A 15,000-nucleotide genomic window follows, 5' to 3' on the forward strand; every position below is an offset into this window, starting at 1 on the left:
GACCAAAGCCTTGTGAGTAGATTTGGTAGATGGAAACTGAAAGAAGCACGTTGTATATATGTATATATCTATATGTGTGTGTCTTTGTGGCTGTATTTGTCCCCTCCCCTACCACCACCACGCCACTTGACATTTAATGCTGGTGTGTTTACATCCCCATAACTAAGTGGAAGAATGTTATTTTCTTGGATGAATCATCCTTTCCTTTATTTCCGACCACCAGTTAGAGTATACATGTGGAGACAGCCAAAAGAAGTATTTGACCCAGACTGCCTTCATCCAACTGTTAAACATGGAAGAGGATCTGTGATGATCTGGGGAGGGGGGCTATATCTTGGAAATCCACCAGCCGAATGGTTTCCCTTCATGGAAGAATTAATAGTCAAGACTATATATGCATTTTTTCTGATCAAATTTATCCTATGGTTGCAGAACTGTTTCCGGAGGGAAATGCAGTTGTTACTGAATAGTATGAGGAACACTCTAGTGAAATTGAACATCTTATCTGGCCACCACAGACCCCAGATCTCAATATTATTGAACATTTCTGGTGCATTTTAGAAAAATAAGTAAGGAGGCGATATCCTCCACCGTCAACACACAAGAACTGGAGACTGTTTTAGTTGAAGAATGGACAAAGATTCCTTTGGAAATAATTTAAACTTTGTACGAGTCCATACCTTGTAGAATTCAAGCTGTAATTACTGCCAAAGGTGGTCCTATCCCATATTAAAATAAATTTGTTTGAAATTTTTAGGCGTTTCCATTATTTTGTCATACCCCTTTATATATACATATAATTGTTAAAGAGGACAACAAACATTAAGGCAAGGCAAACATCTCAAGTTGTATACAGTATTATTTTGGAAAAAACTTCCTATAGTAATAATGAGATGTTTGTCTTGCCTTAATGTTTGTGGTGTTCTTTAACAATTATATATCCGCTGAATTGGAAATCTGCAATGGCTCCATAACTACTGTCTCGGCTGTAATCTTGGAGCCGTAGTAATCCGTTACAGTACTTACCTAACATACCTAATCATTTAGATCACCTGTGAACAAAACCTCCATACTATGGATATATGCACATATATATATGATGGGCTTCTTTCAGTTTCCTTCTATCATATCTGAACGCCTTACTTCCCTGGGCATGGACACATTGAAACTCTGACATCTGGCAGCTGACTTGGCAGACACCCATAAAATTATTAACCATCTTACAAACAATAACTCTTAGCACCTTTTCAAACTCCACCTGTCTAACATTCGTGGACATGTTTACAAAGTCAGAAAACAGCACAGCTCCCATGACTTTAGGAAACATTTTTTCACGCTGAGAGTTGCTGAAGCATGGAACAAATTGCCGGCATCAATTGTTAGTTGTCGGAGCACTGCATCCTTCAAAACTTCCATGCTTTCTGAGATTCGCCAACACTACACCTGATTTCCTCCCCTCCATACACACACAAGCATGTATCTGACTCATTGTTCGCTTTCCAGACATTTGTACATTACTGCATATACTTTATACGCATTTCCTGACAAGGTGTAGTACACCTGAGCACTGTATACAATAATTTCATTATATTATATTACATCCACTCATGAGGCTTTGGTTGGCTCAAGGCTATAATAGAAGACACTTCTCCAAGATGAAACAGAGTAAAACTGGACCCAGAACCATGTGGTTGAGAAGCAAACTTCTTACTACACACAATACCTGTGCTTATTTTGATTGTGTCATAGAATGGAAAGGAATTGAAGCATATTTTTCAGTGGTATTCTGAGAATGTAATAAAGATCTACATTTAAAGGCAAAATTAATGATAAAGAAAATCATGATGAGACAAACAAAATGAAAATGAAAAGAGAGAGTAATTTTGTGAAAAAAAAAATATAGAAACGAAAGAGTAAAAGTAAAAGTACTTACGAAGGAACCGATATATTTGCACTAAGGTTTAAGAAACAACGATTTCGGAGCACACCAGCCCATAACTGTACACCAATAATTCCAAAAATAAAAAATACAAAAAAACAAAGCAGAAGTACATTTCCCAACATGGGGAGTGTGTCGAGCAACAGCATCACCAATATCCGCATACCTGGAAAGAAAAGAAAAAAGAAGAAAAAGAGACAATAAGTATGTGTAGCAGAACACAGCGAAAACGTTTCTACTAAATGCTTTGTTATTATGATATCTTTTTTTCATTTTTCTTAATTCAACATGCAAGTATGTACATTTAGATAATAACATGAGTGATTATATTGACATAGCAAGCTTTTCAGATGAAATAGTAAATTTTAAAACTATATGTTATATATATGTTCATGTAAATACATATTACATATATATGTATATATATATATATTATATATATATATATAATATATATATATATATATATATATATATATATATATACATATATATACACACACACGCACATGTATACACATATATACATATATATATATATATATATATATATATATATATATAGAATACATATATATATACATATGTATGTATGTGTTTATTTGCATATATGTGTGTCTGTGCGTATACTTTTGTATGTATATATTCAAAATCATATACTTACATGTGAGTAATGAGTATGTAGTTTGCTTTCTCTCATCATAATTATGTGTAATCAGAAATGAATAAGTGTGTGTATATATGTGAGAGAGTGTGTGTATTTGCTGCACAGCTTTCACAGATATATAACAATTAGTGTATGCATACTTAAGACTTATAGTAAATATGGTTTTGACACACAAAAAGCAACATGTATCAGTGTGTGCATTTAGATATAACAAGAACATCTGAATATTATTTTAATATCACAATAACAATATTCTTGTTGTACTATATAAAATAAATAGCATAAATAATCACTTAAACTCATACACACACACACACATACACACACACACACACACACACACTGTTTGATATCACACATGTTTTTATGAAGATTTATAAGAAAAGTGTATATGTGTGTATATATGTGTGTGTGTGTGTGTGTGCATGTGTATGTATGTATATATATATATATATATATATATATAATGAAGGGTGAAATTAATTAATTTGGAATAATTATCAATTACACCAAGTAGTCTTCGGCATGTAAAAGCCTCATTCGAGGAAAATTTAAGTAATACTAAGCAATAAAGGGTTTAGCAACGAATTGCCTTACCACATACCGAATTTAGAAATAGCAGTCAAAGAGTTATAGCTATTTCTTCTACTAAAAAGGGAGATCTCAGTAAAAACAGCAATTGGAAGGCAGACACAACAGGTAAGAGAGAATGATTGACGGCAATCTATCATACAATTTTAAGTTATCTACGGACGCACGTTTCGAAATCAAGTTTTTAGGAAAGCATAAGAATTAAATATTAAATAATTCTACCTTACCAAAACTTCTTTTCTCTTCAGCGTAGAATACTATAATCATAAATGATTATATATTGAATTTTGAGATACTAGAAGGCACCAACTCAACTCAGTATCAGAGCGAGCTAGAATCCGCAACTAGTATCACAACTAGCTGGTGACACAATCTTTTCATTCACACATTGAATTTGGTGATACTAGTTGCGGATTCTAGCTCGCTCTGATACTGAGTTGAGTTGGTGCCTTCTAGTATCTCAAAATTCAATATATAATCATTTATGATTATAGTATTCTACGCTGAAGAGAAAAGAAGTTTTGGTAAGGTAGAATTATTTAATATTTAATTCTTATGCTTTCCTAAAAACTTGATTTCGAAACATGCGTCCGTAGATAACTTAAAATTGTATGATAGATTGCCGTCAATTCATTCTCTCTTACCTGTTTGTGTCTGCCTTCCAATTGCTGTTTTTACTGAGATCTCCCTTTTTAGTAGAAGAAATAGCTATAACTCTTTGACTGCTATTTCTAAATTCGGTATGTGGTAAGGCAATTCGTTGCTAAACCCTTTATTGCTTAGTATTACTTATATATATATATATATATATATGTATATATATGTATATATGTATTTATAGATATACATTATTGGTACCTGCATTTATGTAGATTGATAATAAAAGTACACACACGCATACATATATGTGCATATATACATGCATAAACACACAGACACACATACACACATGCATTGTTGGATATAATGTATATATTTATTTAAATTTATAACAATAGTATTTCTATAACCTCATAAAACATATTTTGAAAATGAATAAGGATAAACAGAAATAGTTACTTAAAAACGAAGCTATATATGTCCATATAATCACATTCAATGGCAATATGTAATTCTAATGCAAAATAAAATAGGCTATGCAAATAACAATGTTAGTAAAAACACATTAAAGTTTATATATATATAAAATTATGCTTCTTAGATATCTAAATCTGTATATATGCGCAAAAAAATATATATCCCTGATCTTCCTATCTTTATAAATGCTGGGTATTTATATAATAAAAAAACATAAGCATAGTAATAATAATAATAATAATAATAATCTTTTCTGTTACAGGCACAAGGCCTGAAATTTGGGGGCAGGGGGAGGGGAGGGGGATAGTCGAGTACATTGACCCCAGGGTTGAACTAGTACTTAACTTATCGGTCTCGAAAGGCAAAGTTGACCTCGGCAGAATTTGTACTCAGAATGTGAAGATGGATGAAATACTGCTAAGCATTTTGTCTGGCATGCAAACGATTTTATCAGCTTGCTGCTTTGATGATGATGATGATAATAATGCCCTGATGCAGTACCAAGCAGTTGCTCCCACAACTTCTGATCTTCAATTAATAAATACTGTCATGAGATCTTATATGACTTGCAAGTCCTGCTCTTGACACACAAACTCTACTGCAGATCTTACATATATTTTTAAGCAGAAATATACACACACACACATGCATACACAATAGGCTTCTTTCAGTTTCCATCTATCAGACTCATTCACAAAGCTTTGGTCAGATCGAGCTGTTAGTAGAAGACAAGGTGACATGCTCTGGGGCCGAAGGAAAAAGTTGGAAAGCAAGCTATGTATCCTCCTTTAATACTAAGCTTTATACCAAAAGGATTTCTGGCAGAAAGATGGGGAAATCTTTTAACTGGTTTTCAATAAGATTTGAAAACAGATTTTATTATTTTTTTTTTTACATGATTATGTTAGAAGTAAAAATATGATGGCCATGACTTTTTCAAAGCCTCTGGCACTTGTAAGACAAAGGTCAGTGTCTATGACCTTTTCAAGGCCCTCCAAGACAGGTGGAAAGAAATTTAATGTTGGAAATACATCATAAGAAACTAATCTCTGTGGTTCCATAAAGTAAATAGCAATCACATACTGGGGGTTATTATAATTGAATGCTTTTTTTCTCTAAAATTTCTGAACTTGTACTTAAATTGGAAATTTAGAAATTAAAATACAGAACTAATTATCATAATTTCTCATATGAAGAGGTATTTAAATTAGATTTGAGAACATGAATGAGAAGGAATTAGCAATGGTTTTACAGATGAAATAAATGAAAATGTCTTTTAAGCAATTTTTCTTTCTGTATTATTCTTAAAGAACAAAAATAAATTTCAAACAAAGGCCTATTTGATTAAACCCTTACTTTCTTTTTTGACTGCTCAAAGTTCATGGTGAGAGAAGCAAATATCTTTGTAAAGCTATCAAATACGACCCCCCCCCCCCCAAAAAAAAAGATTAAAATAAAATAATAAATTCTTATTTTATTAAGATTAACATTTATGCATATAATTAGTTGAAATGCACTGCCTCAAGAAAAGCTGCTGTGAAAGTGGATGTGGTTTTCCCCATGAACTTTAAAATGTTCTAGAAATCAAGTAAGAATACTGAGAAAGAGTATTACTAATTGTTAATCTGCTATCGTCCTCCAGGAATTTAACTGGCAACAAACTTTAGTAGCACCAAAGCTCAGTTCAGTGCTGTAAAGCATTCAATCTATATCAAATAATCCTGTATGATTGAAGTTTACTCTAGTAAGGACCTTTGCATTTCTTTTATGTCACACAAGTTTTCAGGGTGCCTCCAACAAAATAAACATATAAAGAAACCACAATAGCATCTTGTAAGGTATGTTATTTAAACTGCCAGTGTGTTAAATGTTGGAAATAACAAATTGTAACCTCCACGCATAAATCATCTAAGTCTAAGGATTTCTGTTGAACAGAGTCAACCACATATTGGTTTCAAATTTTGGCACAAGGCCAGAAATTTGAGGGGAAGGGGTAAGTTGATTATGTCAACCCCCAAGTGCTCAGCTTGGTATACTTATTTTATCAACCTTGAAAAAAATGACAGGCAAAGTTGGCCTCAGCAGAATTTGAACTCAGAACATGAAATGGCACTAAACATTTTGCCTGGCATATTAATGATTCTTCTAGCTCCCTGCCTTAATAATAATGATGATGATGATACTACTACTACTACTACTACTACTACTACTACTACTAATAATAATAATGATAAGTGCCTTGATGCAGTACCAGGCAGTGGCTCTTGTGGCTTCTGATCTTAACTGATTGGAAGTGTTATGTACATTGTTTTGTCTTGGTAAAAAAGATTGGCTACAGCAAATATTCTGCTCAATACCACAGATTTGCTTGTCAGTTGTTTGACTTTAACCAGTTGAGCATGTCCCTTAGTGGCTGATGATATGTACATCTCTGATCACGAGCAGTAGTGGGGGAGCATCATAGCCATGCGTTGAGAGGGATTCTTTGGGGTTTGAATAATTCACCTCCTGCTGTCGGCCCTTACCTGTTTCCAACCAAAATATTTCCTCATGGCCAGAACTATCTTTGCTGAATATTAGAAATAAACGACACTATTGTGTGACAGTGATGTCCATACATTCATTTACAACTATTACAAGATGTCAAGACAAATAGACACAAGCAAGCACATTCCCAACACACACACACACACACAATTGGCTTCTTTCAGTTTCCATCAATCAAATCCACTCACAAGGCTTTGGTTGGCCTGAGGCTATAGTTGAAGACGCTTATCCAAGGTGCCACTGAACCCAGGACCATGTGGGTGTGAGGCAAACACATACAGTTAATGTTTACTGTTTCAGTTCACACATTGCCTATGACTCACTAATTTTTGCATTATATTTTAGTCTGTCATTAAAATGTGTTTATAAACATGTTTAGGCTATGATGCTAAAATCAATTTCCTGCTCATCTCACCTACGCAATTTCAAAATGTACATAAAAATAAAACATCACACTATCATTTATCTATCTACACCAAACTTAATGCTAGGATGTCAAAACCCTAAAATATATCTCAGGGAAATTACAGTTAGCCTTGTTTCAAACTATGCCGTATTACCTGCCTCTGCAGCAGCAGCAGCAGTCATCACTACCAAAAGAGGTCGGATAGCAACCAAGATAAAACGATGCCTTGAAAGCTAAAATTGCACCTGAAACAACTAAATATTTCAACACATAACGTGCAACAGAGTCTGAGACTGAAACAGAGAAACGCACCATATCTGGTCTGCTGGCTGATAAGATCTCTCTTAACTGCCTGAACCATAGTGCAGCTAAATGAAGGTGAGTTGTTCAACACAAAATGAAGAATATATCAAGGAACACCAGAAACTAAGTGAAAACGATGTCTTTTTAAACTTCATCTATTTTTAAGATTCTCTACAACTTATTGCAATATTTACACTCTGATTTAAATTATACTCATAAAGATTGTCCCCAACTTTTCTTAATTTAAGGTATCTGAAATATTTCCATGGATAGGCGCAGGAGTGGCTGTGTGGTAAGTAGCTTGCTAACCAGCCACATGGTTCCGGGTTCAGTCCCACTGCGTGGCATCTTGGGCAAGTGTCTTCTACTATAGCCCCGGGCCGACCAATGCCTTGTGAGTGGATTTGGTAGACGGAAACTGAAAGAAGCCTGTCGTATATATGTATATATATATATGTGTGTGTTTGTGTGTCTGTGTTTGTCCCCCTAGCATTGCTTGACAACCAATGCTGGTGTGTTTACGTCCCCGTCACTTAGCGGTTCGGCAAAAGAGACCGATAGAATAAGTACTGGGCTTACAAAGAATAAGTCCCGGGGTCGATTTGATCGACTAAAGGTGGTGCTCCAGCATGGCCGCAGTCAAATGACTGAAACAAGTAAAAGAGTAAAGAGTAAAAGAGTATATAACATGAAGCATTTATGCAGATGTTTGCAACACCTGACTTATGCTTAACATGAATTTCTTAAACATCATCTCTTTCTCTTGCAGCTTTCACTGCCAGTGGTTTATATAGATGTAATTCTCTGAATTCCTTGGATTTTATTTATTTAACAAGTGATTTAGTGAGATTGAGTGGGTTTTGACTAAAACAATTGTATCTTGGTTGAGTCACTAAAAACACATAGGCTGTTATGTTACTTTTTACTTCATTTTAATTATATTTCGTTTTTGTATTTAGTTTACAAGATTCTTTATGTGAATTCCCGTGTTGAAGCATATTTTATTGTGTCTGGGGAGAGTCATTCATTTAACATACACACTGATTTCCACTCATTTACTCATTTATTTTTACTAAAATTTTTGTTACAACTTGCAACCTTTTCAATAGTTGTATTATATATTATATGTAAGGCAGCGAGTTGGGAGAATGGCTGGCATGTTGAGCAACATGCTTAGCAGAATTTTATCCATACTCTTACTCTTTTACTTGTTTCAGTCATTTGACTGTGGCTATACTGGAGCACCGCCTTTAGTCAAGCAAATCAACCCCAGAACTTATTCTTTGTTAGCCTAGTACTTATTCTATTGGTCACTTTTGCCGAACCGCTAAATTACGAGGACGTAAACACACCAGCATCGGTTGTCAAGTGATGTTGGGGAGACAAACACGGACACACAAACATATACACACACACACATACATATATAAATACATATATATATATATATATATATATATATATACATACATACATATATACGATGGGCTTCTTTTAGTTTCCGTCTACCAAATCAACTCACAAGGCTTTGGTCGGCTCGAGGCTATAGTAGAAGACACTTGCCCAAGGTGCCACACAGTGAGACTGAACCCGGAACCATGTTGTTTGTAAGCAAGCTACTTACCACACAGCCACTCCTACTCCATCTGTACATTCTGAGATCAAATTCCACTGAGGTGGACTTTGCCTCTCATTCTTTCGGAGTTGATGTAATTGACCTACCCACTTCCCTGAAATTGCTGGCATTCCATATTACTATTAGTCATGACTGGAAATAGGGAAGCGCTTTAGCCCATCCCACTTAATTATTACGAAAGATAGGGCGTATAAAAATAAGTTAAATTGATGTATGCTGGGTCTACAGAAACGTAGCTAAAAGTATTAGGACCTTCCATAAAATAAAGATTAGTAGATAAAAGCATTTGGGTGTGAATAAAATCAAGTGTATAAGTTCAATCCTTTGAAGAAAATGGGGTTTCTCTGAAGGAGTTTTGAAATAATGTTACTTGACAGGGTATGTAGCTTAGAGATAGGGATTCTCTCCAGATTGAGCTGCTACTTCTCTGTATTGGAAGATTACAGCTCATGTACCACAGATACATGGTTAGAATGCTGCAGGAAAGGACTGCAAGACAGATTCATTAAGCCAAGCCAACTGGCAAGAGACCTAGGGGTGCGTCATGAATGAGATTTTTGGATAATATCTATAATCTCAGATGATCAGGCTTGGGAATCCAGCAGGAAAGTTTAAAGACATTTGTTTCTGATAGGATTTTGTGGATGTGGTACTTGAGGGCTCTACTCCAACAAAGCTCCCAGGAATAGTAGACAGTGAAAATGGAGGGATGGATGAATGGCTGGAAATTCTAACCTGCAGGCATTTACAAAGACATGGGAAAATGTAGTTGTGAAGAGAGATTGTCTTTCCAAACAATACTAATGAAGTACTGGTGACACATTTTATAGATTAAAGAACAGGCACAGTTGTTGCATTTAAGCAGCTTGCTTTTTAATCATATTGTTGTGAGTTCAATTCCAGTGTGGAAGGTCTTGGAGAAATGTCTTTTTCTTATAGCCTCAGGTTCTTTGTGAGCAGGGTTTGGTATGCAGAAACTATGCAAAAGTCTGTTGTTTGGACATATGTATATAAGTGAGTATGATTTACAGAAACCCATTGTATTTCTATATATACGGGTGTATCTGTTTTTGTTTACATCAATTTAAAAGGTAGGCATTGTTTACATCATGTCACTTTTTGTTCCATGATTTAGAGCAGTGATTCTCAGCCAGGGTCCACATGACCATTGGGGTTCCATATAAGATTTTGTTGTTAAAATTCATCTGCAATAAATTGGTTCAACTCTTACAATACAAAATATGTTAACAATTCCTAATAATATTTATTTCTGAAAATTTAATAAGATTTTTTAAACATTGTATGACTGAGATGGTTGATCCAAGTGAAACAGGAATCAAAGGGATCCATTGGTAAAAAAAAAAAATGGTTGAGAAACACTGATTTAGTAGTTCAACAAATAGAGATTGTTAAAATAAGTACCAGACAAAATTAAGTCCTGGGATTGATATTATTAATTAAACCATTGAACACAATGCCATAACATGGTAACAGTTATGGAAAAATAGGCGGTGATCTGGCAGAATTATTATCACCCTGGGTGAAATGTTTAGTGACATTTCATCCATCTTTACATTCTGAGTTCAAATTCTGCTGAGGTCAACTTTGCCTTCATCCTTTCCGGGTCAATAAATTAAGTACCGGTGATATAATAGAGTACTGGAGTTGATATAATAGACTTATACCTTTCCCTGAAATTGCTGGCCTTGTGCCAAAATTTGAAACCAATATTTAGACAGAAACAAATAAAAGAGTATATAATCACAGAAAACAGTAGTTCAGTTCTACCTTCTATTGTATCTTTCAATAACTTACAATAGGAAAAGAAGTGTAAAAGGTCATTGCTCCAAGCACTGAGCTTTAAAGTTATCTCTGATCGTCAAGCCATTCTTGATAAAATCTCAGTTCTGTTAAATTTTATCAGATTTAATTAGACTTGTTATACTTTGTTCTGAAAGGTGACAACATAAATTTGTTTTTGTGAAAGCGTTTTCTGTGTATTATAGCACCCTTTGAAAGATCGTAGTTTTAACAGTGGTTGAGTAAGTAGCCTTTGTCAGTTCTAATTAAAACAACAACAATAACAGAACAAATAGATGACAGGCGACATTGAGGTTACTACAGAGGCTGGATTGTTTACCATTCTCATCAAGCTACAGCAGCAAATCTTTTCTTTCAAACATATCCTGACTAAATTACTTTGGATACTACCGCTTTACTACATTTCACCCATAATCTAAACAACTAGTAACTATCACATTTCAACTCTGTGCATGAGAGCCAATGGATTAAACCAACGAAAATGCATGTATGTGGTCATTGGACCTACTAGCAGTAGCAGCCAAATCTCAATCAAATATTTCTTATAAAGGGATGGTCACCATGGATAATATCATTCTTATGTGTGGAATGAAAAAAATAAAAGACTGCATGGTTGTCGTTGGAACCGCTTTGATCATAAATCTCCTTGATTTGTATTGATAAGAGGATAAACAGCAACCATAGAGAATTCTACAATATCTATGCTGTAGCCATATTTGTTAAAACCACGGCTTACAACTCTTATAAAAGTCAGAGACGTTTTCCAATGCCAAACAAGTGTAAGAAAAAATTCCAGACTGCAAAAACATCTCAGCCTTTGTTGCTCCCCATGAGCTGGCAGAATCATTAGCATACCTGGCAAAATGTTGTTAAGCATTTTGTCCGTCTTAATGTTCTGAGTTCAAATTCCACTGAGGTCAACTTTGCCTTTCATCCTTTTGTGGTTGATAAAATAAAGAACTAGTTGAGTCCAAGGGGACGGTGTTATGTAGTCAACTTATCCTCTCCACCTAAATTGCTGGCCTGGTGCATTTTCTAACATTCAAATCAAGCAGTTTCTAAGAAAAAGCAAACTACTTCCTTTTTTATCTTTTCTAGCACTCCTCTTTACACACAGATTCAAACATGCATCTTTGGGGTTGCCTAATTACAATTTCTGGCTCAACTGATGAATGTGCAAACTTAATTACTCTCTTAGACTCATGAAAATGAATAATTATTTCAAAACAGCATGTTCTTGAACTGTCTTCCAGCTTCAGAAAATTCTTTAACTAATTCATATTTGATAGACATTTACTCTAAGACAAATATGGGTGGAGGGGTGCTGAAAAGTTCCTGGCTTTGGGTAAAAGAAAATGCAGAAGGATCAGTTAATTATGATTATTTCCAACGTATTCCCCTCTCAGATTCACACACTAATAACAGCTGTCCTTCAGTTTTTGTAAGCCCTGTAAAAGAGCATGGAAGGTTGAACCTTCAACTAGGTCTTTCACAATACCCTTAAAGCCAGGAAATTTTCAGCATCCCTTGTATCCAAAATAAATAAAAATGATTTGCAAAATGGTTAAATTTTGAATCAGCATTAGTTTGCAAAATCTAGCCAGAGACAGGAGTAACCATGAGAGAAGCATTTGTCTCTGGCTTTAGGCAATTAAGGTGGGATGGGGACCAAATCTAATTTTAACTCTGTATGATAAAGACCCTTGCTACACCACTCTATCTGGTTCAATGTCCAGTTGTATTAGCTTAGTCGTTTCTCTTATGAAACCTATAATATCAATATCTCTGAACGTTCTCACTGTATACTGTGTCTGTCTAAAGTTACTCAGTCTCATTATTTCTTTTTCTGGTATATATTACATAATTATCATTATTTCAATGGCAATTTTTTCTATACTTGCGTGAATTGGTTGGACAACTATACAGATTATTGCCACCTGTCATGATACTATTCTGGTCTGTCTTCAATACTAATTCTCACATCTTTCATATTATTTTTCATTGGTATCTTACACAGTCAGAACACCACTTGTTTGGTCCTGCTGCAATCTATTCCTATGCAGTTGTTTCTCTAGCAAACACTGACTCATGACGTTAGTAACCAGTTGCACTCTCAGTTAAATATCCCCCAACTTAAATGAAAGTTAGCATACACAAAGAGAGGATAAATACTTGTCTTATTTCTCAGTAGCCTTTGTCTACCAATGCGCTACATTCAAGATATAGAGGGTCACATTATCAAATATGACCAACCACTTTTTGAAGGGAAGGGAAGGTGTGATCTGAGGGAAATTTAGCTGCTATTTCTTACAGATTAAGTGGCAAAACAGAACACCTTGTTGGCTTATGTAGTTTACTGAGGTGTTTCAACATAGGCAGTGAATTGGCAAGTTATTACAACACTAGGTAAAATACTATACAATGTTTGTTCTAGCTATGTGTGTGGTAAAAAGTTTGATTCCCAACCACTTCGTTCCGGGTTCAGTTCTACTGCATGGCACCTTAGGTAAGTGTCTTCTAATATAGCCTCAGGCCAACCAAAGCCTTGTGAGTGGATTTGGTAGATTGGAAACTGAAAGAAGCCTGTTGTGTGTGTGTATATATATTATATATTTGTGTATTTGTCTGTATTTGTCCCCCCGCCATTGCTTGACAACTGATGTTGGTGTGTTTATGTACCCATAACTTAGCTGTTCGGCAAAAGAGTCTGATAAGATAAGTACCAGGCTTACAAAGAGTAAGTCCAGGGGTCGATTCTTTCAACTAAAGGCAGTGTTCCAGCATGGCTACAGTCAAAATGGCTTGAAACAAGTAAAAGAGTAAAAGAGTAAATGATGTTAGATTAACAGAAGTGTTTGAGTGTTCAACCCATGACAGCAAGGAAAGCAGATGTTAAATGGTGATGATGCTAATGTTAAACGATGCTGCTGCTAATGTCAATGAGGTGAGATGTTTCATGATAGCCGTTTTAATTGCTTGCATTCTGAGTTCAAATTTTGCCTCCCATTAATGATCTCCTTTTAACAATAATTTTTGGGATGCAGCTAACGGTGATTGAGTGGAGTGAAGCAACATTTAAGTTACATTAATAAAAGTCACTGGATCCTGCACAAAGAGGGAATGATACTTAAACAGAAAAAAAGACACTATGCTTTCATAAGTAACCTAAGACAATGAAGAAGAACGAATCAACTTTTAGGAATATCGTGATATGCATCTGATAAGCATCTTATGTAGTCCTTTCATTCTTTCCCACTACATATGATGCATATCTTATGTAGTTTAATAATAAATCTATCCTTACCTCTTATAATAGAGGTAAATTTTAGAATTTTTATATTGAAACTGTAATTGCTTATGATCAAATGCCATCTGACGGTTTCACTCCACTCAATCACCTTTAGCTGGGCCTCAAAAATTACTGTTACAAGGAGATCATTGATGGGAGATGAAACTTGAACTCAGAATAGAAGCTGTGTGGAGCTGAGCAGACACTTAGTCTTGTGCTGTTGAGAACATAACAATTCTCTTAGGTGTCATGATGAAATGTTCACCTCACAGTCTGGCTAGGACATCCAACCATAGAGACCGAGCCAAAAAAAAAAAGCAACAAAAAAAAAAGAAATACATGAATGGGATGTGGTTTGTATAGCCTTCACGGAGAGCAGTAATCTCAAAATAAAATTGAGATGAACTGTAACAACCTATCCAACCCGTGTCAGCATGTAAAGCAGACATAAAACAATGATGATGATGATGATAGTGATGGTGATGATGAAGAATCTTGTCATAATTTATCAATTATTTGTGCATTAATGAGAGTTTACTAAAACAGTTTGCATCTAGTCCTTTCATTCTTTCCTGATACATAAGAATGTTGCTTGTTTTGAACATCACATCATTTGCAGAGGCTCATATAACCGAGATTTAATTTCTCATAATGTTTGAATTCAAAATTTCAACAACTTGTCTATTTGAAATGGAACATAAAATTATCAGACTGTGTAAAATTA

At 34.9% G+C, this 15,000-nt stretch overlaps 1 protein-coding gene across 1 annotated transcript in view; it reads right to left on the minus strand.

The window, feature by feature from the left end:
• Positions 1-15,000, minus strand: part of LOC115213213 (voltage-dependent T-type calcium channel subunit alpha-1G-like) — an 865,045-nt gene that overhangs the window by 559,538 nt on the left and 290,507 nt on the right. Inside the window, exon 4 of the mRNA XM_036503838.1 lies at positions 1,934-2,105. Within this exon, the coding sequence (XP_036359731.1) occupies positions 1,934-2,105 (172 nt within the window). The remainder of the gene's footprint in view (positions 1-1,933; positions 2,106-15,000) is intronic.

The sequence above is a fragment of the Octopus sinensis genome, linkage group LG6 (genome assembly GCF_006345805.1).
Source record: "Octopus sinensis linkage group LG6, ASM634580v1, whole genome shotgun sequence".
Lineage (NCBI taxonomy): Eukaryota > Metazoa > Mollusca > Cephalopoda > Octopoda > Octopodidae > Octopus > Octopus sinensis.